This window comes from Callorhinchus milii, unplaced genomic scaffold (assembly GCF_018977255.1).
Source record: "Callorhinchus milii isolate IMCB2004 unplaced genomic scaffold, IMCB_Cmil_1.0 Scaffold2, whole genome shotgun sequence".
Lineage (NCBI taxonomy): Eukaryota > Metazoa > Chordata > Chondrichthyes > Chimaeriformes > Callorhinchidae > Callorhinchus > Callorhinchus milii.
The window spans coordinates 117,025,728-117,052,588 of NW_024704743.1; the positions used below are offsets into that span (position 1 = coordinate 117,025,728).

The 26,861-nt window shown below is 41.7% G+C and overlaps 1 protein-coding gene across 1 annotated transcript in view; it reads right to left on the minus strand.

The window, feature by feature from the left end:
* Window positions 1-26,861, minus strand: part of LOC103181103 (piezo-type mechanosensitive ion channel component 2) — a 196,219-nt gene that overhangs the window by 19,957 nt on the left and 149,401 nt on the right. Inside the window, 14 exon segments of the mRNA XM_042331691.1 lie at window positions 31-213; window positions 1,927-2,185; window positions 2,991-3,141; window positions 3,144-3,298; window positions 6,706-6,864; window positions 8,351-8,550; window positions 9,340-9,506; window positions 12,015-12,089; window positions 12,848-12,962; window positions 16,395-16,493; window positions 19,212-19,321; window positions 23,169-23,237; window positions 25,277-25,401; window positions 25,618-25,707. Coding sequence (XP_042187625.1) covers window positions 31-213; window positions 1,927-2,185; window positions 2,991-3,141; window positions 3,144-3,298; window positions 6,706-6,864; window positions 8,351-8,550; window positions 9,340-9,506; window positions 12,015-12,089; window positions 12,848-12,962; window positions 16,395-16,493; window positions 19,212-19,321; window positions 23,169-23,237; window positions 25,277-25,401; window positions 25,618-25,707 — 1,957 coding nt within the window.

Sequence of the window (26,861 nt, forward strand, 5' to 3'; positions counted from 1 at the left end):
TGCTTTACTACAGACATTACAGAACATTACCTTTAAGATGGATCTATGAAAGAACAGTGCAAGTAATTGTATCAGGTCATAATGCACGTAACCCTCTTTCTTTTCAATGCCAATTATATTTGGTGGAAAATCTGTCTTGTCCATATACAGATGTATTTCTTTATTCCATGGGAAGAAGCCAAACTGGAAAAAGTACTTGATCACAATTGTTACCTACAAAAAAATACAATAAAGTGTTAGTAACACAATACAACAACATGGCTTTTCTCCCTCTCAACAGAAACACAGAAACAGGAGTAGGCCATTCAGCTTGTTCCACCATTCTATAAGATCATGGCTGATCTGCATCTCAACTCCAATTACCTGCCCTTGCCCCATATCCCTTAATACCCAGACCTAACAAATAACTATCCACCTCAGTCCTGAAGATGTGAATGGATCCAGCATCCACACCCTTTTGGGGGAGAGAGTTCCAGATTTCCACTACCCTTTGTGCCTCCTGATTTCACTCCGACATGGCCTAGCTCTAATTTTAAGATTATGCCCCCTGGACGAGAGACAACTTTCTTCAGCTCAACGTGCGTAAAACTGAGGCCCTCCTGATTGGCTCGCGTCAGCGCCTCCGCATCTCAGGCGCTGACAGCATCAGCATCCAAGGCTGCACTCTCCACCTCTCAAAGCCAGTCAGGAACCTCGGGGTTCTGTTCGACCCTGAGCTGTCCTTTCTCCCTCATATCCGCGCCACAACTGGCACCGCCTTCCATCACCTCCGGAATATCACCAGACTACGGCACTACCTCACCCCTCACGCTGCTGAAACTCTGGTCCACGCCTTTATCACCTCAAGGCTGGACTATGGAAACTCTCTCCTCGCCGGCCTTCCCGGCACCTCCTCCACAAGCTGCAGGTCATTCAGAACTCTGCAGCTCGTGTACTGTCCCGCACCAGACACCGCGACCACATCACTCCCACCCTCGCTCACCTCCACTGGCTCCCCATCCCCCAGAGGATCGAGTTAAAGATCCTCATCCTCACCTACAAGGCCATTCACGGCCTTGCTCCCTCCTACCTCTCTGACCTACTATCCCCCTACCCACCTGCCCGTACCCTCCGTTCCTCTGGCTCCGGTCTGCTCCACATCCCCCGCCCCAACCGCCCTACTATTGGTAGCCGGGCCTTCAGCCTCTCAGCCCCTAGGCTCTGGAACTCCATCCCCCAGTGCCTTCGCCTTGCCTCCTCCCTTTCCTCCTTCAAGGCCGGTCTCAAGACCTTTCTCTTTGACCGTGCCTTCAGCTCCCCTCTCGACTCTCTACCCCCTCCTCGCTCCCTCCCTTCCCTCCCCTCACCCTGACCATTTCCCCCTCCTCGCTCCCTCCCTTCCCTCCCCTCACCCTGACCATTTCCCCCCTGCTCGGGTCCTGACCCAACTGTACAGCGCCTTGGGACGTCCTCCCGACGTGAAAGGTGCTCTCTAAATGGAATCTTGTTGTTGTTGTTGTTCTGGATTCCCACATCAGAGGAAATAGGTTCTCTCTTCTAAATGTCTTTTTTTTTGGTTTAGCAAGGGACAATCTTTTTTCTATTCCCAGGGAGGCTCTGCAACTTTAGCTTTTTGTTTTTAAATTTATTTTTAGTGTAATAACTGGAAAAACAGTTTCTGACCCCTCATTTGATCCTCTGACACAGGCAATACTCCATGCTTTTTTCACCTCTAGAGTTTTCACCAAGTATAATTCCACTTTCTATTACCATGCTTGTGGGCTCCCAACTCTACCCTCCACAAGCTCCAGATCATCCACAACTCTGCATCAACTTAATATCACTACATATTATTAATGATAACCTAACCCCATATAAATCACATTTGATGCATTATTAAAATGTTTTTTTACTACAAAAACACAGAGGGGACAACCCCCTGCATACCTCAGTGTACACAATGGCTGTCATCCAGAAGCGTTTGCTGGGTCTGGGTACAGAGAGCATGGCCCAGAGGAAAATGAGGATGGGAAGCACCAGGGTGATCATCGAGGCTGAGACCATGTGGTTCAGTATGATGACAAAGAAGCACAACATTTCTGACCGAGCCACCAGAGTGTTGTACAGGGCGAAGAAGAGGAGGAGAATTCGAGGCTGGTGTCCGTAGAATATTTCTGATTCTTCCAATTCTTCGTCATAAAACATCCTGAAAGAAGAAGACTTGACATTACAATTATGTTTACAATTTTACCGGCAAATACAGAGTCAATTCACTTTACAATATATTCTGTGAAGTGCTTTGAGACGTCTCAGTGACATCATAAGGCGCTATATCAAATGCAAGGATTATTATTTTTATAATTACAATTACCACAAACATTATAATTGCTCACAAAGTCACACCACTTTACAGTATATTCTTGAAGCACTTTGAGAGGTCTCGACGATGTCATAAGGCGCTCTATCAAATGAAAGGATTATTTTTATTATTGCAATTCATTATTTTAATTCAAGTTTACATGACCGCTGTAGCTCGAATCTATGAAAATGCAAACGAGAGATAATACTATACGTAAAAATAACAATTTGGCATGTCCCTTAGTAAATGAGGGTATTAATTCGATAATAGTATAATAATTTGCTAGTGTGAAAGTAATCTTCTTGGCACGCTTTTAGATTATGTACTAATCCTTGCAATGAGATGCAGTTATTTCCTATGGGCCACATCTCATATCGGGTCTCACGCTGAATTCACTGAATGTGCAGGGCAGATGTTCATGAGTACAGTACATGTGAACTGAGAATTGCTTAGACATCAGAATGGCCTGTAAACAACAAGTTCAGTGAAAAGAAACCTGGATGGGGGAATGGGAGGGAAATACAATGTTTCATTTACAGATTTCCACTGACAATTATCAGACTGAATTTGTCGTGAAACATGGGCATTTTCCACTGCCTATTATTGGGGAGCAGAATGGAACCTCCACAAACCCCATTAGAAATTGCCTTACTTGTTGAGGAGCAGTTCGCTAGCTGTCAGTTCATGGCTCATCTGTGGAAAGATATTGTCTTCCAGCCTGTCTGCTGCACTATCGTCTTCTGGGGTAAGTGCCATCAAGTGCTTTTCACCAGCCGAGTCTGAGCCAAAAGACATACGATCGAGGCTACAGCTTTACTGTAGGAGGGAGGTACTTCCTCTGTCAGGATGTCTCCAGTGTACATGGCCCCTCTCGCCTCCTCGTCCTGCTCGTCATCCACTTCTTCGATTGTGTCTGTGGTCCCTTGACGGGAATACAACATTGTGCACTGTGTTGGCTCACTGCAAGTAAAGGAAGAGAAGGAAGCGGTTAGAGATTTCAATAAGATCTTATGGCTGGGAAACCATCGCTGCCCCTTTCGTGAGATATTAGTTAGATGCGTAACCTTCTCCCCTCGAGATAGGAGGAATTTACCTTCTTTTCAACACAAGGTGGAGGAGGGGAAAAATGCGGCATGTGATAGTTTCCAGCGCCTTGGGACGTCCTCCCGACGTGAAAGGCGCTATACAAATGTAATTTTGTCGTTGTTGTTTCGCCCGTGATAATTGTTATTGCCCAAGAATGCAATCAAAGGTAATGTAGTTATCATAGGCCCATGTGGGATGGAGTTTTTTTTCACTCAAAGGGTAGTAGAAATCTGGAATTCTCTCCCCCAAAAGGCCGTGGATACTGAATCCATCCACACGTTCAAGAGTGAGGTTGATAGATTTTTGGTATGACAGGGTATTCAGGGATATGGGGAGAAAGCGGGAAATTGGAATTGAAAGGATTAGTTGATGTACAGATCAGCCATGATCTAATTAAATGGTGGAACAGGCTTGAAGGGCTGAATGGCCTCCTCCTGTTCTTATGTTCCTATGATCCTATGATGGGTCGTGGTGGTAGTGGGTGGGGGAGGTCAAGGGAGACAGAAGGAGGACTTCAACCTTAAAGCCGGTGATATTTATTGGCTGTCTTTGATTGCATTTTTGTTCAATGTGATAATTCTTACCTGACATGATATCACATGTCGCATTTCTGTCCCCCCATCCAAAAAGATTGCAACAGATTTTTGCCAATCTCGGCTAGCACAAAGTCTTCATTGTATTTTGAACCAGTTTCATGCATACATTCATCCCACATGCTGAAGTCACCAAGATGTAGTATATATATTCTCCAGTTCATGCATGTGTGTCGTCAAAAATGAAATGAGACGAATGCAATAAAACTTGTGCAAGGTCAAAAGAGTAGCTTTGGATGGCATTTCATATCGCTTGCGTTACAAACTGCATCCATTTTCTTTTCTTGAAACAATAAAGCTCACTGAGCTCTGGAACCACTGCAGCAAACATCCCTTGCTCAAGTGGCTCAAGGTGAGTGCAAGCGAGCTATTCATACGGAGTGTGGAAGGGAGATAGGGGCTTGGCATCACAGGAGACCCAATCTGGTTTGAACAGAGACACCAATATCTCATGGCTAAAGACCATGAGTTTTAAACTTTTAGAATTTTGGAAAATTCTTATACCCTGGTCTTCACTTGAATGCCCGTTTTTTACCAAAGGGAATGTCCCAGACCACCGCTGGTTGACAGGAATTCTAAGGAGATTCCTCATTAAGGACTCCAGTGAAGAAATAGTGCAAATTAGACCCCTTTGGCTGCAGTCAAAGGTGGGATGAATATTGGGAGAGACCAAGGAGCAGGCTGGTCACTCCACGTTGCAGCTGAAAGGGAATATGTTCAAGCAGATTGATTTGGGAGTTTTCTCTTATTCAGAACCAACCTGAAGGGCCAAAGCACCATTGCGCAGTACTCAAACAAGCCTGAAGAGAATACCAAAGGAAGAAGAGAAGTCAAGAGTAAATGGTTAATGGATGCTAAGCTTGAGCTCTATAAGTCTGTAGGTTGTATGAGAGAGGGAAGATTGAGCGAGGAAAGTAGCTTGAAGCCCTGAGAAAGAATGAAGCAGACTGATGAGTTTAGATTGAGAAAAGGTGCAAGGAGGAGGAAAGACATGTGGGACAATGGTGACAGAATCAAGACCAGCGTCTGAGTAGAATTCCATATGGTTGGCCAGTGTTGATACATCAGTGATTCACTGGTTACAAATCTCTTTGCAGCAGATAGTTCAGATGATGGGTTACCACATTAGTGATGGTTTCAATGAAAGAGAAAGGAATGGTTAAGATGGAGTGAAAGAGAATGGAGGTCAGAAATAAGAGAAGGATCACAATCATTAGAGGATCCTCTCCAGGTACAGGAGCACAATTCAGGTCTCAGATAAACTCGAGCTTTGGAGAGATGTAAGAGTTGTTTAGGAAAAAAGAAATATTCAGCATGAAAGTAGAAAACAAGCTGTTTGGAGACTTATTAACCATGGAAGAGATAATTCGACATTGGGGTCCGAAATGTTGGTGGATGAAGAAATATTAGAGAAGACATTAAAGTTAAAAGTGGGATAACTCATTTTATAAAAATTATTAAGATTTTTTACATTCAATAAGAAATCTATCACTGAATATGGGGATACAGACTGCAGCCTTTTTGAATCAACGGACACTGGGTGACAGCACACGTCTCCAGATAAGTGGTTTCTTCCTTTTCGGATCCCAATGTCCACCGTTTTTATTTAGAAATGAGTGAGGGTTTTTGTTTTGTCAATTTTAGGCCCTAGAAGTTTTTTTTTGTAGAACATTTATTTTCTAGCGTTGATCTGATCGGGAAGAAAGGGAAGGGAAGGAGAGTGGAGGGAGGAAAATCAATGCTCTATCCACCCCCATGCAACAATTTACAATTTAATCAGTTATAATAATAATCATAATCTTTGCATTAGATACAGTGCCTTATCACGTCTTTGAGACGTCTCAAAGTGCTTCACAGAACATACTGTAAAGTTGATTGTATATTTTGTGGGCAAAACGCAGCAGCCAATTGCCCAGAACAGTGTCCCACAAACAGTTGTGGATTGAGATGCTCACTAACATTTTTGGGCACTGGGGTCTGAAAAGGAATGAACTATTCACTTGGAGATGTTTTGCTGCTGATCAGTGGGCAATAGTTAAGGAACACTACAAATTTTACCCAATAGATACTTGGTTCTAATACAAGATTCAACCTATGCATTTTTGAATGGGATACATTCTACACAAGCTCCTTTAGGAAATGGGCATGTAATCCTTTTCATTTAAAGCTGCAGGTGTAACAAAGGCAGCTCTTGATTCAAGTACCCTGACAAAGACTCCTTAAATCAACAGCCTTTGTTAACTGCAGACTAAATCAGTGCAAATGTGATATGCTCCGAAAATGCAGGTGAAGAATCCAGAGCTTGAAAGCACAAGTGGTAATATCTCTCCAAAGGTGAAGAGCCCCACCCCCATTAATTTGCCATTGTCTAACATAAAATATACAGGGTGACCAAAAAGTCAAGATACCATTACAATGTCTAATAAGTCTTAACAAAATGATGATTATTTTAGATAAAAGGGTAAGTGAAAAATTAAGACTGTTTGGTCACCCTGTATTACATGAAGGAACAAGTTATTTGCATTGTTGCTCACGGTTTGCAACCTCCAACCTTGCGTTTGAATGTAGGAATCATGCAAGCACATCTTATGCACAAGTGTTTTATATATAATATATATATTAATACAATATATCATATATATATATTTGAAGTAACTAGTTAAAATTAAGCATGCAGGAATGAGGCACCTTGACACTATACTGCCACTTTCAACCGATGAGGAGGACATATCAACGCTGTACACTTTACGAAGCCTAGGTCGAGCACGCTCACTTGTTTTAGGAATATCATCTATATCATCTAGTGTTGACTGCCGTGAGAACAGCATGGTGGCTTCAGTGTAGCAGCTAGCAGTGTAAAAAAGTTAAAAACGACACAGCAATTAGACACAAAACTGCACAAACATGCACACAAGGTAAAAAGAAAGGCGGAATCACCAAGGCTCTAGGTGTAATGAGCGTACAACACTTAGAAATAACATTAATGTTTAACTAAAAAAAAACACAGAGTAAAAAGCAAAACACACAAACAAAAAAAAAGCCCAGTATTATAGTCTCCTGGAGAATTTGTCTAAAAAGGGCTGAATTCTTCACTTGGTTACATATGGGATCCTGAAACGTTCTAAGAAAGAAACTGAAGTAATGGATAAATGAACTTAGCAAAATTAACCCATCAAAACCTTATAACTGTACTTGGGACATACACACACACACTAACATAAATACATACAAACATACCTACATTCAGTCATTTATTCTTTTATTCTTCATTAAGTAATAGAAAGTCTCAACTTGCTTTTCTTTCTTCAACTTGCTAATGGTCAGCATTCCAGTTGAATACAGTCTAGCTAACATAGTGACCCTTCCTGTTGAGTGTTGACTGAACATTTGTAATTAATACCTGGAGTATCATTGACTTACTTCATTGCCGATATTTTTCACAACCTTTTGCTGTATTGCTCTAAGTGATTTTGGCAATTTCAGCCCTGAGTTTTGCCGGATCTGGATGGATTTGTCTACAAAACACACAGTCACTACACTTTATAGTATATCCTGTGAAGCTCCTTGAGACGTCCTTTTGATGTTAAAGGCAGTATGCCAAATGCAAGAATTATTATTATTATTACTATTATTATTTTTATTATATGAGCCCACAACTGCCCCAATTTGTCAATCTAACTCGGAAGCCATAGCCACACAGAGCTGAGGTTGAAAAATTGTCACTCAGAATAAAGCCCTCATCAGAAGTGGGAGAAGGAGGCTGAGGGGGCATTTATTTAGGGGATGCGGAGGGGGCTCGTGGGGGAGCGAAGTTATAGAGAAAACTTTGCTACGCATGTAACTTTGCTATAGCCAACAACTAACCTGTTAAATGATGTACTGACATTACTGCACAGAAGAACAAAGTATGGCTTTTTACCAGTGTTAATGCCCTTTATCTTAAAGAGCATTCACCAAAAGAAGGAGCTACCTATTCAAACTCAGTTAACGACAGACAGTCTGGCTAGTTTGAGGTCTGTAGACTATACCCCCTGATTCATTTACTTTATAATATATTAAGAATAATTCTTGAATTTGATATAGCCCTTTATCACATCATTGAAATCTCTCAAATCGCTCACAAAATATATTGTAAAGACTGCGTATTTTGTGGGCGAACCCTTCAGGCTTTCTTAGACTTTAATTAATGCTCCCTCGCATCCCCAGCTCAAATCTGTGAATTGATCAATGACAGATGTAAAATGGCTGAACCGAAACATTATTCTCACACATTTCACATGTTTAACAGAAACAGTAAAGTATTAGAAAGTGGCGGATTCTCAAAAGCATCTACCTGGACAGACTATCACGTGAAGCTACAGAGTCTGTGCTGTCCATTCTCTGAGCAGCAACCTCTCGGTTTGATTCACGGACAGCTAATGCAGAGGATCCGGCACCAGCACAGTTCTTGTTCAAGCCAGATTCCCGTGACCCGTGTATCTTCATCTGGTGCTTGTAGTAGTTATGGATACTCTCACGAGTTGGGACGTTTCCCTACAGCAGAGGGACAAAGGAGCAACAACAGGTGATGGAATGATTAAATTGTGTTTCAGCTATCAAATGCAAGCTGGATAAAGACACATTCTGTCCGGATTTCCAGTAAGTGAAAGCAGTTTGTGTTTTGGTTGACTTCACAGGAGATATACAATTGACAATTTGAGAAAGTAAACCCAGAACAATACTCTCAGACAGTCTAACATTCTACGATTTGGTGGATTCGATGGATTCCAATAGTTTTGCTACAGTGGGGCTTAGTTTGCGGCATTTCTTTAACAGGATTTCTTAATAAGGAATCCCATTTGAATTCCCGTCAACCCAGTAGCTCATGCCTCTGAGTGGAGGGCGCTATGTAAGTGCAAGTTGTTGTTGTTGCCAGAGCGGACTTTCAGTCGTCGTGATGCACATCCGGTTATCGGAAGGAGGCCCCCGTTTGTCGCTAAATTCTTCTTGAGTTACACATGTTCTTTTGTTCGTGCGGGATTACACCAGTTACAAAATGCATTACCCTCCCTGCCTCCTACTCTTTCTCAGAGACCCCTCACCCAGCCCCTCCCTCAACCTCTTCCCAGGACAGTGTACCGTATTGTATTTTTAATATATAAAAAGTAAATCACATTAAATCTCCCCTCGTGCCCACAAAAAAAATAAAAATTGGTTTAAAAAAATGATGGGTTTACTTATTAAGCAAGAAGCTCAGAACCTCAGACATCAGATGCCAGCATTTCTTTTCGCTGATTAAGGGTTTTTGATCAATTCCCCAAATTGTAAGAAGAACGGTGTTACCTTCTTTACTTCCCTGGTAAGCATGCACCTCTCATTCCTCAGCACTGTGGAGATGTCGATGTTTTCCCTTGAGATTGAGTTGAGCCACTTGGTGAAGCTATCCACCAAGGCTAGGAAGAGGGCCCATGTCACCTTCAGAATATTAAACACCCGCTTGATAACATTATCTGGGAATCAAAGGGGGGAAAACAAAAGAGGATCATTGAAGACTGAACACCAAATGAAAACATACTGCTAACATTTGACCTTCAGAGGTGTTTCCAATCTCTGGAACTCCCTCCCTCCCTTCCCTCCGCTCGTTCAAGGCTTGTCTCAAAATGTACCTCCTTGACCAGGTTTTCGGTCATCATTCTACTCCCCAATCTCCCCTTGGCTCCCACCCCCAACTCGGGGTGTCCAGCCAGCACTGTCAAGCTCTTTGAGATGTGCTCCTGTCGTGAAAAGTTCTATCTAAATGGAAATTGTATTATGCAATCATCAGGCTCTGAGAGACAGACAGCTTAGTACTTTATCAACTGATCACCTCTCTCCTAACACAAATTAAGGAATCCTAAGAAATATAGCAAATGACATTAACCTGGTTAGGCTAGCATTTATTGTAGAATATACATTTACAGCATTCTCTTAAATATAAGATACCTGTCAGCAGATTTAAAATGGAATTTCAGAGAAGCTTTATGCTAAGAGTGGTAAGGAACTCCCTGTCAGAATCTATGGTTGAAGCAGAAAACATCAATATATACTTATATATTAATGAATACTTGAGACAGAAGGGAATAGAGGGTATGGGAGAGGGGTTTAGGAGGGGTGTAAACTTGTGTGGACTATAAACACTGGCACAGAATAGTTGGGCCGAATCACCTGTTTCTCTACTGCAGCATTCTTTGTAATTCTGCTTAATTCGATAACAACGAATGCAGCACGTTTACACAAAGGAAATATTTCAATGCGCTTTACAGAATTAGATTACTTAACAATGAAGTGATTGCTTTGTAGCAAACGTGACTGTTGATTAGTGCCAGCAACGTCCCATAAACAGCAATGAGATTAGTATAAATCTTTCCCCCATCTTTTGTTGGAACTGATCCCCTGATTCCTTAGATCCAATTAGTCTTACATTCTGTCAAAAGAACAGGTTAGGCTTACGGTCTATGAATAAATAAAGAATAAATAAAGTTTTGGTCAAGAAATGTGAAGCTTTTGGCTTCCTCTGCAGATCAACACTGGAAAATGTATATCTAATGAAGATTAAATTTATACAATAAAAATCCCCTTGTTGCTGGTGCAAATTAGCTGTTGTGTTTGCTGCATAACATGCACTTCATTGCTAACTAATCTCATTCTGTAAAGTACTTTAAAATGTTTCTTTTATATAAATGCGCTGCATAAATGTAAATTTTGTAGTTGTTTTGACAGAATGTCTGTCGGACATCAATAACAATAATGTTTAATAATAATAATCCTTGCATTTGATATAGAGCTTTTCACGTCTTCTCGACGTCTCAAAGCGCTTCACAGAATAGACCACCTCCACAGCATCGCCCATCTCTGCCACTGTCTCACACCACAGGCCGCCAAAACCCTCATACACACTTTCATTACATCAAGGCTTGACTATGCAAACTCATTGCTTGTCGCCCTCCCTAACTCTTCCCTCCATAGGCTGCAAATCATTCAGAACTCTGTAGCCCATGTCCTCTCCCTCACTAGGCTCTGTGACCCTATCACCCCCATCCTCGCCTGACTCCACTGGCTTCCCATCACACAGAGGATACAGTTCAAGTTCCTGGTCATCACCTTCAAAACCCTTCATGGTCTTGCTCCCTGCTACCTCTCCGACTTCCTAACCTGCTACCATCCTGCTCGCTCCCTCCTCTCAGCGGGCTCTGACCTGCTTCACGTCCCCCACCTCGCTCGCCCCACTAATGGTGGGCGGGCCTTCTACTGCTCTGCCCCCACCCTCTAGAACTCCATCCCGCAGTCCCTCCGCCTCACTCCTTTCCTTGCCTCCTTCAAGACCCATCTCAAGATCCTCTTCTTCGACCGTGCTTTTGATCTCCCTGCTTCCCCCCCTGTCCTCCACCCTCCTTAACCCCGACCCTCAGCTTGGGTCCGAAACTATCTGTCCAGCATCTTGGGACGTGCTCCCGATGTGAAAGACTTTTTACAAATATAATTTTGCTGTTGTTGTTTATAATTTTCCCCATAAAAAACAGTCACTCGCACTTTACAATTTATTATGTGAAACACCTTGGGATATCCTCCCAATAATAATATGTAAGGATTATTATTATATATTATTACAGAGTCATGAAGAATGCTACAATAAGGGAACAGGTCATTTGACCCAACTAGTCTCACTATTCCTTTGCAGGGGGTATATAAATGGAGGACACTAGTATCTGGAAAGGAAGGAAGCACTGAGCTGGAGGAGAGTGTTGCCACTTAGTGGGTTGGGTGATTGTTATGGTTGTGTTAAATTGGGACACCGCAATTTGACCCATATGGTTCATATGCTTCAATTAATCTCACCTCAATGGGTCTCTTCATTCGCCCAAAGCTATCTAATTCCCTCTTAAATTTACAGACACAAAAACACAATTTAAAACTCAGCGGTTACTTTGCTTGAAGGATTTATGTCTCCGTCTCCTTTCTGAGATAAGGACCTGTCATACCTGGTGCCTTCGTTGGCTTCTTCACCTCTTCTGATGGTGGTTCTTCATTCTCCTCACATTCAATGGCAATGTGATCTGAACAAAGGAGAGGGGAGATGCTGAGCTCTGTATGCTTCTGACAACAGTGCTCACTGTGAAAACTGCAGCGTTAATAGTATCTCGATGACCACTACATGTTCTCTTTCCCCTCCCACAATTTACTTTAATATTTTCCCTTTGTTTTCTTAGGGTAACGGCTCAAACACTGGTTGGGCTCCACAGACATCAGCAACTCTTTAGTCTCTGACCTGAGAGACCATTGCTCATTGGTGAAGCTGGGGCAGAGGGGGGTGAGGGAGAGATCACATAACTCACTGGAGATGAGAGAGCCACAGATTTTCTTGCTGTGTATGGTTTAGCATCACTCATGCAACGCATTGACCTGTGGACCAAGAGCATGAGTCTCGCTTCTATTAAGTGACCAACGACTGAGTCAGATGAATGGACTGCATCCGGGGCTATGGACCCCTCTATCAGACTACTTGCATTGAGAGTCACAGGCAATCCCGGGGATTATGATACCCCCAAACTAGACCAGCAGTTCGGGAAATTTATGGAAGGAAAATGTAGAATAGCACTTTCTTTCATAGGGACAGACAGTATTTGCATGTAGACTGTGGTTTTGATTCTGTTTTTTTTTAAAGGACAGACAACCCTGAATCCAATCAAAATGACCCAATAAGAAAAACGTCCGACTTGATAAAACCAATGCAGTGGATGGTGGAACTTGAAATACTTGACGGAGCAGTGCAGTATTTTACATGGCTACAAAATAATAGTCCTGGAAACATTACCGCGTTTTTCTCTTTTTTTACGTGATTCCCATTCCTTTCGTTCCTTCTGAAGCCTTTTGCGCTCTTTCTTCTTTTCCTTTGATTTTGACTCGGACATCCAGGTCTGGTAAACAAACTGGCGGGAGACAATTTACATGTTAGTACTCAGTACCCAACGCAATACACAACCAATCACACAATGATAGAGAGACAGAGAGAAAGGGACCCACTATCTAAGAATGTAACTGAACATAAGAGATGTGAAAGCACTGGTACCACAATAAATCGGAACCACTCAGCTGATCAGCAAGAACAGTCAGGAATCTGCTGTGCAATTTATTTCTGAATGTTAGTATCAATTTTGAAGGTAGTGCTGTACTGGTACACAAAACAGGCACTGCGTCAAAGCACTAACATGCAACGTGTGGGGTAAAGTTAACGTCTGATTCTAGATGAACTCGGCTGAGAATTTAACTTTGAAGACTGTTTTCCACATTTCTTAAAAGAAATTGGCTTCAAAGTGAAGCCAAATTCAATAGTATGCCAACTTTTGATCGAGGCTTGGTTGGAGTCTGCATTTACTTCCCCAACAACTATCAGCAAAATAGGTTTAAATCCATGGGCAAGCAGAGAACAGATCTACATACGATATAAGTACGTATCTGTGGTTTATCAATGAACTGTGGCCAACACTACAGAAAGAGGAAGCAAGGGTATTGATCTAAATCTCTGGCCCCTGGATACACCATAGGTTTCTGGATCTGCTGCACTCTATGCTTTCCAGAGTTCATCCCATTCCCAGCAAAGAGAAGCCAGGAACAAAAGATTGTCTCTGGCTGAGGACAGGAAGGGAACAAAATAATAATAGCAGAATAATCCTTGCATTTGTTATAGTGTCTTATCATGTTGTTGAGACATCTCAAAGTACTTCACAGAATATATTGTAAAGTGAATTGACTGTTTATTTTGTGGGCGAAACGTGGCAGCCATTTGGGCACAGGTGTGTCCCACAAACAGTCGTGGATTGAGTGACCAAATATATATTTTTTTGAAGGATCATTATCCCCGGATAGTGATCCACCAATCGACTATAACCATGTTCCTATTTACTGCTAGGTAAACAGAGGTATGTGCAGTAAGGAAACTTGCCTAAGGTTTCGCCCTGCCTGGGAATCGAACCTGGGTCCTCGCTTACGAGGTGAGCATGCTAGTTACTACGCTACGGATTCCAATCTTTTCTGACTGGGACAATTCTTGCAGGGTTTGAGATCAGGCGGTCAGCCCATGGCCGATCACTAAAGCAAATCTACTAGGAAAAGGAGGAAAGTCACAAGTGGTTCATCGGACAGCAGTTTGGAAAGTTTGGGGATCTTGATTTAGTGTTTCATCCGAAGGATGGCACCTCAGACAATGTAGCGCACCCACAGCACAGCAACTGGAGCGTCAGCCTGAACTGTGACCTTGCCCCACAAATAGCAGGAATGCAATGTTGTGAGTATCTTTCACAAGATTTTTTGGATACCAAAGTACAGCACTACCCAACAACAGTACGTACAGAATTGTCGTATTTCGTGAGAGAACAAAAGAAAACAGTGGAATACCAGTCATCTTATTTTTGAAGTATTGTTGGGTAATTATAAAAGAGTGAGTGGTAAATTACAATTCTGAATATAATTTGCCGGCAGCAATAATTCAACCAACTAGCTGTTGGTTTCTGCCTCTGGCATGAATTGTTACATGAAAATCGTATTCGATTGGAATTGCAAATGTTCCTTTTTTTATTGCTAGGTTGGTTTGTACTCGACAACAGATATCACCAGTAGCAGCCACACACACATGCAAAAAAACACAGCAAGTCAGAGGTGTTGTGGGGGTACAAAGGGCACCAAACAGCAGTGAAAGCTGGGAGATTTGGTTACGAGCAAGCATGACATATAATTGCTGGCAATGCACAAGCTCAGAAGCACAAATACTAAATCCATTATGGTTCAACCATTTGTTGCTACTTAAATCCCTCGCCTTATTGAACGATCTAACCTACTATTTAGTCTAAATCTCTTATTCCCGTTTCCCCATCTGCCTGAGCACTGCTCTTACTGTCAAACCCCGGTTCTATTTTGGGTGTTCTGTGATTCCTTAGGATATTTTTAAGCCTTTACGCACAAAGAGGTTTGATTCTAGCGGCTTCACAAACTCAGTGACACAATTACAGAGTGTTTGTTTGGCAAAAATGCTCGTCGTGTCCACGGTGTTTTTGGTGGGGAATCCCATGTATTCCACGGCACACGGAGTCAGATCCGAGATCGCATTGGAGCTGATGATTGGGGACTTTGGGCTGAAATTCTGGGCGGTTGCTATGCAAAGCCCCTTTGGCAATGTGTGATTATAACGGGCAAAATCCCATTATTGGGTGACATCTTCAAAGGCGTTACAACTATGCCACTAATAATGGTGATTTCAAGGCACAAAGTGCTCATTGCAGGTTTAGCAATAGGGCTGCTATCATAACTGCAGGAGGCAGATCACTTAAGCTGCGCATTTGCGTGAGGGCTTTCATCAATATTGTGTTTTTTTTACAAAAAGTTGCAAAAGATACATTTGGAAAGCACAATGTTGTTTGGGGGGGTGGGGGGGGGAGGGAGGGAGGGAGGGGGGGCAAAAGATTTGTTTTGAATCTGCTGTTAAACAATTCAGCGTTTTAGATGGTTTCAAATCCCTTTGTGTTTTGAGTGTACCTCTGGAACAATCCTAATGAATAATAAATCATGCAGGTAAAAAGCGAGACTTCCCAGTTGCACAATGAGACAGAGCGCTACTAACATAAGGCAGGACAGTACACCCACTGCACTCTCGGGAGTTGGGGCAAGACTTTGGGTTAGCTTCAGGCATTGCCGATGAGGAGAGTGGAAGTTGAAAGCATTGTTCCTTCTACCTCTCTTCCCTCTCCCTTTGACTTTTCCAAAGCAACACTTTTGGAGTGTATAATAATAATAATAATCCTTGCATTTGATATAGCGCTTTTCACGTCGGGAGGACGTCCCAAAGTGCTTCACAGAACACACTGCAAAGTGAATTGACTGTATATTTGTGGGCGAACGCGGCAGCCAATTGCGCACAGCAATGTCCCACAAACAGTCGTAGATTGAAAATGACCAATCTTTATTATTGTTTTTGGTTTTGGAGGGATTATTATTAGGCTCTGTGTGGAGTAAGGAAACTTGCCCAAGGTTTCGCCCTGCCTGGAATTGAATTCAGGTCTCTCGCTTGCAAAGCGAGTGCTCTAACCACTGAGCTACAGGACTCCACAAATAATAATAACAATAATCTTTGCATTTGATATAGCGCCTTATCATATCTTTGAGTCGTCTCAAAAGACAAAAGTCTTCAAAGAAACTAAGCAGTGCAACCATTTCGGAAAGAGAAATGGCGGCCACTCAAATTACGTTTACACATCCAAATTTAGCAATGGAACGGCTGTCAGGGTGAAGGGGTTGTACTGTGTTGCGTTACTTGACACCACTACAGAATGAGGCTTGTTGCACACACCCACGAAAAGTCTAAGAAATACCTTTACAGCTCTGACTATCAATTGGAGTATGGTTTTTGGCAGTTTTAGGATAGACTTTGGCAAGGCTAACAGGGCTGAAGCAAATTTCCGAGCCGCTCTCTATAAAGAAGGAACAAAGCGAAGCAATTGTTAATAGAGAGGAGGAGGTCTGATAGTTAGTTAAACGTATTGTGAGAGAGAGAGAGAGAGAGAGAGAGAGAGAATGAGAAAGAGAGAAAAAAATCAAATCAGAAATTCAAAGTGTCACATTTATTCCTGAGGTTAGCATATTTCTGGTCTACATTGGAAGGCCAAAAGTCACAAGACTGGTTCTGATCTTATACCTCCAGAACAACCTTCCCTTACTGTCCCATCACAACTACATCAACAAATTACATTTGTATAGCGCCTTTCACGTCGGGAGAATGTCCCAAGGCGATGGACAGTCTAGGATTTGGACCCAAGCTGGTGGTTTGGTTGAGGAGGGGTGGAGGGCAAAAGAGGGTGGGAGTAGGAGGGTGACTGAAGGCGCGGTCGAAGAGGAAGGTATTGAGACGGGCCTTGATGGAGGCAAGGGATAGAGTTCCAAAGGGTAGGCGCCTAAAGGCTGAAGGCCTGACTGCTGATGATGGAGCAGGCAGTGCAGGGGACATGGAGCAGGCCAGAGTTCATTGAGCGGAGGGTGAGACAGGTGAGTTCTGGGGTATGGCATCAAGCTTTAAATGAAGTGTACAGGAATTCCATCCAGGTCTGGATTTACTTTATTTATGTATCGCTTTCGAGCGTCCAGAATTTGCCAAATTCCTATCACACGGCCCTCAATTTCTTTTGTGGCTTTTATATGAATTTGCCGAAAACCAACTTTGAAATTAAGACTGAATATAAGAACTTGCTAAATCTGCCCCCGCCAAAATGCTAGGAAATTGTGTAAGCCTGGACACTGGGTAGAATTTCTTCCTTTCTCCCCTCTCACCCTTTCCCCCTGCAAACTAACAGCTTTAGATATGTTGTTCCAAAAAAAAGCGTGTTATTTTCTGAAATCTATGTGAGAGTCAGACAGCACAGATGTGAAAAGAACATTAGTTAGTGCTGTTAGTGTGGTGTCCTCAGGGGAAGGAGCAACAAAGGGAAAAAGTGAAAGGGAACAATGAGGACAGCGATAACACCGGCAAATTTATATCTTCACACCGCAGATTTCTCGCAATTCATGAGAGTACAATCAAGTTTTTAACATTATGAAAGTGCAATAGTTCATCAGCATCACCAAGAATTTTGATTGGATTTTATCTAAGCATCCATTCAATTAATCTTGCACCTCAGCAGAATGGAAGCGAGGGATGTGAGAATGTCATACATTTTCTCACCAGGACGCTGTGCTACTGAAACCATAAAGCAAAGTAGGTAGTTTAAAAACAAAATACACATATATACAGCAAGATGACTTATCGCGTGCTGCGAAAACTTTGACAAAATCCTGCTTCGTATTTGTCAGATATCTGCAGTGATTTATGTCCATTCAGGGGTACAAGCGATCCGAAAGCAACGCCAAAAATTGATGTAAGGGATTATTTACTGTTCTTCTTCATATATCTTGCACACATGAAAACAAAGATTTAACCCAAACCTTTTTTGGTTTTCATGTTTTCGACTCGGCAAGAAGAAGATCTTACATCCCATTTTGTCGGCTTGGATCGGGTGCAACAAAGGCAAACAGTTATCATAGGCAAGCAATTTCTTTCTTCATTATACAATTTTCTCCTCTATCTCCCTGCCTCCCCCGCACCCCCAGCACTCCACCTCCTTTCACATGCCCCTAAAATTCCATCCGAATCTTAACCTTGTGTAAGACTATTTTGCCTTGAGATGTAACGTGGAACAGTTAAGGAAAACTCTTAAAATCAGCCTTATTTTGGAAGCCTTTTTTTTACCGATCTTAAAAAGAAACTGGCTTCCAAATTAAGACTGAATTGATGAGTTTTGCATGTCTCTGCGTCATCTTTAATTGCAAGACAGAATAATCTTACGGGCTAAGCCGACGTGGAACCTAATGTGTGGTCGGTAGGTGGCCCATGTGGAAGCCCAGACAATGAGTGTCGTCAGGTCTTAAGACTGTGGAGGATTCACAGGCCAATGCTGCCCTCACCTCAGGCTCCTAATTCCACATGGAAGTCCTAGGAATAGTCTCAAAATTATTGCCTTATAATTTAAAGGCGCTGCACACGTTTGGAATAATCTTAAAATTCCGATTTATTCCAATTTGGAAACTGGCTTTTTTCAAAAAAAAACACAGCTCAGAAAAAGCAACTTCCCAATTGAGTCGGAATTTGAAGATTTTCAATACAAAGACAAAGGAGTTAAGGCTAAGAGAAGGTGAAATTCTAGGGCCTCTGACATCAGCTCCCCCGCATTTTTCAGCAGGGAAGATAAAGGTTAGAGATACTAATGCATGGGTTCTAAGGGCAATCCAAGTATCCGAACTGTAGGCTGCTCCAGGTGAGGATCAGCTCACAGACTGGGAGTCAATGCTGATACTTTCTGGTCTATATTGCAGTCCCTTCACACAAGAGCCTGCAAACGACTCAAAATTGGGGGAAAAAAATACACATTAATGCAGAATTTTGTACAGTACCTACAAAGACGATAAAAAAGATTAGTTAAATGTTCAGAGCTACATTTATAAGTTATACCTCTTGGTAAGGGGATCTCATTGGCATTCTCAATATAAAATTATTACGTCTATCACACTCTCAGGCCCAAATAACTACATGTACTTAACCGGACACAGAGCACCCAAATGTCAACTTCAGGACACAGAGGAAAATTACTCCACAACATTACCTGGAAACCTGACTTTTTGGGAACTTCTTCATGTTTTTTTACCGACTCTTCATCATTCTCCTCCTCCTCACTGTCTGTCTCAAAGAGATAGTAGTCTCCGCTTCGAACCACTGAGCAGAAGATAACACAACCGGCACAATGAAATGAGCGAAGAGGTGCACTTTTACGGATTTCTCATCACATATTTAGTCATCACTTTAATTTTCTTAATCCCACGGTTACGCACACAGTAACGTATATTAATAGGACAAACAGTGGTGGTTTTAGTGTGTTACAGAGTGTAAGGAATGTACAGTGCTAAACTTTCCGAATGGTTATTCACTTAATGCCAATGTCCAGAACACAGGGAAATGCAAAACAAAGTGAAGAAGAGGAGGCAGAATGGAAAACAGAGCAGCTTAAAACAAGGCAGAAGAAGCCAAGTGAAAAGTTATGGTTATAGCTGAAGCACGTAAAAAAAAGGATGGAGAAACAGAGAAAGGTATGACGGAAAGTGACAACATAGTTGTGTGATAGAGAAAGTGAGAAGTTGCTGAGGCTCGATTCAAGTTTGTCTGGGGAAGAGAGGTAGATAAAATTGATTATTTTGAAGCAACCTCATACTTAATGGAGTTGAAAAAGTGCCTGAGATGTAAACTATGTTTACTGCAGGGATTTCCCCAGGGCATTTTTTAAGGAATTGTCGCTGGTGGGGACTGAACTCAAAGGGGAACCTTTATCCCACAGCCAGAAACGTTAAGACAGATTTCTAGCAATGATTCATGTATTTGTTTCAAACCTGAGAATGATTGGAAAAATACGAAAGCAGGAATCCAATAAGTAATAATCATACTTCTTTAATGATTAAATAATCTTCTGTAACATTTGCCTAAAATTGTGTAAAAACTGCCTAAAAGGTGACTACTTTGCCGACTGCCGACAAAATCATTACTACTTTCATTATTATTATCATCATTATTATGGAAGGACAATATACTGGTGGGGAATTTTGAAATTACTGCTGAGGAATTCCTAGGCGAAATCCCCACCACTTTTTTTGTTAAAAAATGCCCTGAGCCCCTGCTTTCTCCCATCCCTCTTCCCCCTCCCTACATTACGCGGACAGGCGAGATTTTAGTGCTACACTAAAGCTGCTGGGAGCCTCACTCCCTGCTGGGGATGTCTGAGTGCTCCTTCATCCCAATTGTTCCGAAATGTCATTCACGTATAACCGACACACTGTCGGAACCAGATTGAAGAACGTTTTCTCAAAAGGTCAAGAATTCACGTCTAATTTGCCTGAAGGATGACATAATATGAGGAAGCATTTTAATTCAGGTTTGTAGTGGATTTCGTTCCTCCCACTTTGATGAGCTTCGATTTTTTATGGCTAGAGAGTGTGCATTCCATTCCAGCAATCTATCTCAGGGATTTCCATGTGTAGGTGGGATGCATGGAATTCTCAGTTTGGTTTGGATACTATTAAGCATGGTGATGGGATGCTGCATGTGTTAGACATCCGGCTGACACCCCCAAAAAAAATTTGTACGACCCACATGTGGATTCAGGTTGCAATAGACCCGCCCTGAATATTTGCAAATCGTACTGCGATTCTAGTTCAGTTTGTTCCTCTTTTTTTGCACGGAGACTAAAACAAAAGCAGTCACTGGACGATTCCCACGCTGTACTTTTAAAAAAAATAATTTAACAAATTGATAATTCTGTCAGAAACTGCACTGCTAATATCTGATGTACGTTTTTGTACAGTTTACACTACGTAACCTTTGCTAATATCGACCAATGCGGTATCCCCTTCAAAAATTCAAGGAAATGAAAGATACAGTTGATTCCAACACTATTTCACGTTGTTCTGTCTATTTCTGCATGTCTCAATCAGCAGGAAATGTTTGCGACAAGAGGAGAGAAATTCTACCTAGGACTAGATTAACTCTATTTATGTATCATTTCAGAGGGTCCAGAACTTGACAAATTCTTAAACGCAACCTTGACTTTGAAGCTGGTTTTCTCTAGATTCTGTTTTCTTTAATGGAATTACAGAAATGTAGTTGTCAAGTTTGTCAAGCTCTGCGATTTCTGAAATGCTACGCAAGTAGAGTAAATATAGGATTCTAGTGGAATTTCTACCCCCAATGATTGGAAGAACTCTCTCGCAGGAGTTACTGAGGGTGACAATGGAAAGGGGCTGAATTAGTACATGCAATTGAAATGACACCATCACGGAGCTATCCTGGATTCCTGAACAAGATGCTCATGACTGAGGTCTGAAATTCCACACAGTCTTAGCCTGCAGCACCATATTGTTTTTAAATTCAATATCGTGGAAAATTGTGAAAAATTCTTAAATTCAGTCTTAATTTGGAAGCCGTCTCTTTTTAAGAACAGGTTTTCCGAATCAGAAGTGAATTGCAGAAATTTCCATAATTTTATGTGATCTTAAATGTTAAGACAAAATGGTCTTGTAGGATAAGACTAGCTGGAAGCTTGTTTTTCTGATGTTAATTCAGCTTCTTTGCACTACCGAGCAAATAGCACCCCTCACGCACTTCTCTGAAAGGAGGTATGACAAGAATAGACAGAAGAAGATCCTCAATTTTACATGTGGTCCTGATGGTAATGTTCTTTGTGAAAGCTGCTCCACCTCAGAACTGACCTTAGATTCCAAGATATGATTAAAACAGTTTTTTCCTAATTGGTTTTGTATCACATATTTAAACAGACACCTTGTTTCCTTGAATAGATAAGGATTCCCAATGCTTTCATGCCTCATTTAGTAAAAGGGACTTTTAGGAGTAAGACAAGGAAACATCGATAAAAAAAATGCTGTTTGAAGCTAGTCAAGCAGCTGCAAGTGATGATTCTTGCACTCTCTGGCAGAATAACATTGCTATGTTTCATATGCATATGGAAATTTAGATTTAACATTAGTCGTGGGGGAGAGGGCATTACAGGTCAGAAAATTACACCAGTTAACCTCATTTGCCACATTCTTCATTAAACAACCATCAATTTTCATGTCCATCTTCGATCCACAATAGATTGTCAGTGAGTGGTGCAGGTCTGCTAAATAGCAACTTACGTTCAGAGGAGCCTTTGCAAAGTGGTGTGACTGTGGGTCTAGGCCAACGTAGCAGCCAATTTCTAATTTAATAATCTGCATTAATTCACCTGTACGAAGTGAAAATTATTTTAGATTTCACATCAGTTAAATTAATTTGCACGAATAGTATCTGCCAGTTTTTGTACATAGCAGTATCCCACAAACAGTCAAGAAGTGAATGACCAATTTTATCTGGGGGATTGTTAGCCAAGACACCGGAAGAAACTCCATTCTTTTTTGAATAGTGACATGGACATTTAATACCGCCTGAACAGACAGACAGGACCTTGGTTTAACATCTCATCTCCAGTAGTCTTTTGGAGTGTCAGCCTGTCACTGAGTATAAAATTCTAACATGGGTGAGGGTATGGGATGGGTGGGTGTAGTATAGAGGTGTTGGTGGGGTGGGGATCGGTTTCTGGGTGGGGATGTTGGTGGGTAGTGGGTGTGGGCAAGGGTGTGGGTGGGGTTGGGATAATGAATCATTCAGAGATGATGAGTTTCATTAACAGTTGACAGTCATTGTTAAGTGAAATAGTCACCCAATGCAATTTACACCCAAATCCGCAATTGATATGGATTTAACATGGACATTGATTGTGGGAATGAACTAGTGGAGAAGGCTCTATTGAATCAACACATGTGCACCGTTAGAACTGACCCATAAAACCCATCCAAACAACAGCACTCGACTAAAGTAAATCCATGCTTGGAGGAAAGTCGGGATAAGTCTTTTTGGTTAAAATAAAACACACTTTTTTTTTCTTTTTTAAACTAAAAGCAAAATGGCGTTTATCTATTCAAGGAAATCAGGTTCGTGTTGAACAACTATAACGGACAGACAACTGAGGCAAACCTACTGGAAGCATGGTCAACCCAAGGCCTCCACCACTGCTTGTTTTTGCCCTTGGATTTTTCTTTGTCTGCTTCTCCTAAAACAAAATAGGTCCAAACGTTAATTATGTGAAGCAAAGCAAAGAACCAAAAAAATTAAATCAGACAGGGCACGTTCTATATTTGTGTGTGTGTGTGTGTGTGTGTTCGGGGGGACGGAGGGAAGTCTCAAACCTCATCGCTCGGACTATCTCTCCTTTGGCCAGGATTAAACTTAAAAGGTAAATGTTGGTCAATTTCCCATCCAAGAAGAATAAGCCATCCTTTCTCGCCAACCTTTTCATTGAGGATCCCTTAAGGAATTCTATTTGAATCCCTATCATCCTGCTGGAAATTCCACTTCGGAAGTACACGGATGTATTTCGGTTACCAGAAGGAATTCCCATTTGCTTAACTTGTAAGAAATATCGCCTGATGATCCCCTAAAAGTTATTTTTGATCCAGGGATGGGTTGGGGAGAGTGGGTTGCTCTCTAGTCCATCTAATCAAGTCCACAAATTCCACGTCTTTCTTTCTATAAATCTCATCTTTTAGGAATTGGTGCTTATCGGTGGGCAGAATATTTTCCCACTGTGATACCAGACATCATTGCAGGGCATGGCCTGGGCCAGGCATTGTAGCAAATTCTAGCATCTCACTGCTGCACCCAACAGACTGGTGTCGGCTACACTGAACGCGGCAGGGATTCTGTATGAAAGAGAGTCTCAAGTGTGACACTGGTTTTGTTGCAATGAGACGTCATTGGGGGTTGGTGAAAGTGGGGGATGAGTGGCGGATTTGTGTACCTGGCAGGGATGAGGTTGAAGAGCAGGGCACATTCGCCGTCAGTATTTCACAAGAAGGGTAATGAACGCAGCAGCAAAAAATAATTTCTCAAAATGGCTTGAGGAAACTGTCATTCTTACCCAACACTCACAACAGAAAGGCAAGGTTTTGTTCACTGCGATATGTCAACATATGAACTTTGGCTGTAGTTACTCCACTTAAAATGACTACTAATCCATTATAATTATAGTATATGTTATTATATAGTATCAAATCATAGAAATTTACCTTGCAGGATGAAGCCATTTGGCCCATCAAGTCTGCATCAGCGTTCGTAGAAAGCAATATGTATTGAATACCTTATGGACCAGTAAACCACTGCCAACTGTTTGTATAGAATATTCTATTACCTGCCAAGCGATAGCACAGACCTCAGGTCTTACAGCGTTATCACCGTTACTGTCCTCTCAATGCTTGCTAAACAATGGTTTGGAGCAGACAGCTATAATGGGTATTGATGGCCAGACAGAGAATATAAGTCGACAATTCAATCTCAGGGCCTGCTTGCATTGGTAGAGCAATCTGTCCTGATATCATGCAAACAGAATTGCATGTTCACTCTGAGAAAGAGCATCTACTATGTTACCCTATACTATAAAATACTCACTCTTCCTTCACCCATTTTCCTACAATATAGCAGAAGGATGAACAATTTTTCACAGTATTGTTAATGGAATGTATTATAGTATTAATGGTTGCTAAGAAATTTATCCTGAAAGTATTGTTACCATTGAGTGAGATAACAAGTGACTTAGATTGTGACAAAAGTGCAATCTCAGCAAAGCTCTTTGGTGATACTGTATTTCACCTTTGTACTTTTGTGTATTCTGGACCTTAAATAGCCCACTATAGCTCACTACGATGGCAAAGTCCAAAAAGTAGTCTGCAGACCAGGACACCAGCCTGTTCTCTTTCACAGACTTTGTCAATTTAAGGTTTCAAAAGGGGAAATCACAATTACCGCAATAAGTCTGGTTGGCTGATATTGCGAATTGGACCCCAAAAAGCACTTGGCAAAGTTGTTAAGAAACCCTGAGCTGTGAGTTGCTAAAATAAATTACCTTGTTTTTCCCGAAGTATTGAATATTCTAAGTCCATAACGTAATAGTAGAAATATTGAGAACAAAAGAAAGTCAACTGATTGATACTCAAAACAGGATATTAATGGTATTTGTCAGCATACCACTCCCAGGCCCCCACAAGTAAAAAAGACACATCTTATCATCTCCCACAATGGCTGTTAAGATACCTTCATCATCATCCTCATCTTCTTGCTTGACTGGTGGATTCTCTACATCTACTGACTGAGTCAAACTGAGCATTCTCTCTTTGCCCTTCTTATACTTTTGCTGCCGTGTTTTGATGCGGTCCATCCTGTTTGCGAGAAGGAAAATGGTAAGCATGTCTTCCAGGTGAGTGGAGCAATATTAGTCAACACACAGCACTCACTACATACCGTCCCAGTCTTATTAAGAGACATTATTCTGACAATTAATGTGGAACCGGTACTCGGCAAAACGTCATGAGCAGGACGTGACAAAGAAAAAACTATTGCATTCATGCCAATTGTCACTTAAAATTTGGTCCTACTGTCTCTTGAGCTGATCCATTGATTTCTTTTCCTCTTCAAGTCTGGCCTTCACAGCTTTCACAATTGTGGCCTGAAACAGCTCAGCACCTCTGAGGGAGAACATAGAGGAGAAGTGTTGGACAAAACCTCTATTATATTTAAAGAACAGTATAGTTGATGCCATAAGGTTCATAGTAGGACCATAGGGTTCAAAGAAGTGCTCGAACAGTGAAACCGTTGTGCTTAATGGCACCTCGCAATGGAAAGAATGCTCGTGACATAAACTTACATTTCTGTCACTGTACTCTGAGAAAATTATGGGTCTAAGCGGAGCACCTGAAGTTCCACCTAATGCAATTGTTATAAATGGGATGGTTGTGATTCATGAAGGCCCCCAAAATCCCTACACAAAATCATTATACAGCACAGAAGGAGGCCATTCGGCCCATTGTGTCTGTGCCGGCTCTTTGAAAAGAGCTATCCAATTCAATCCCACTCCCCCGCTCTCTTCCCATAGCACTGCAAACTTGTCGACCCCGAATAATGATCTACTTCTCTCTTAAAAGTTGTTATCGAATCGGATTCCACCACCTGTGTGGCCGACTCCTGGGTAATCGAATGAATCCCAATGTCATTTCCTGTTTGTTGTGCGTATGTTCGAATGGAGCTAAAATGGACAACGTCCAGGTCATTATGTTATTACTTTGGTCACTTACTCCTTTGAGCAAAGCAGGAAGTAATGCTGGAGACGGTCAAATGGCCATGTACAAAGACATTCATGGCCAGTTGGCCATGTTAAGTGTGAAAGCCAGTTGGTGCATGGGCAGTGAGCAGGCTGGCTTCATGCATACACAGTAAATTGGGTGCACAGTGCAACTGCGTTATAAGCAAATTTGCATTATAAAAAGGCATCTTATAATGGGGCTGTGGTGCATTAGCCTGCCAATACTGTTTTGTCTTAAAACCTTAAAATTGTGCAGAATATTGACTGAAATCGAAGAAAATGCTTCAAGCCACTTTTAATTTGGAAAGCGAATTTACACAACGCTTAAAAAGAAATTGGCTTCGAAATTATGATGGAATTGAAGAATTCCACAAATTTGTACAATCTTAAATTTTAGGACAATATCTTCTCGCTGGTTAAGACAAGGTGGAATTTCGGGCCTGAGGTATCATGGGTCGGTGTGATATATAGGATTTTAACTGCATCACAAGTTTTTGTCACAACCCCATTGTCTCAAGTTTCATTACTCGAAAATTAGAC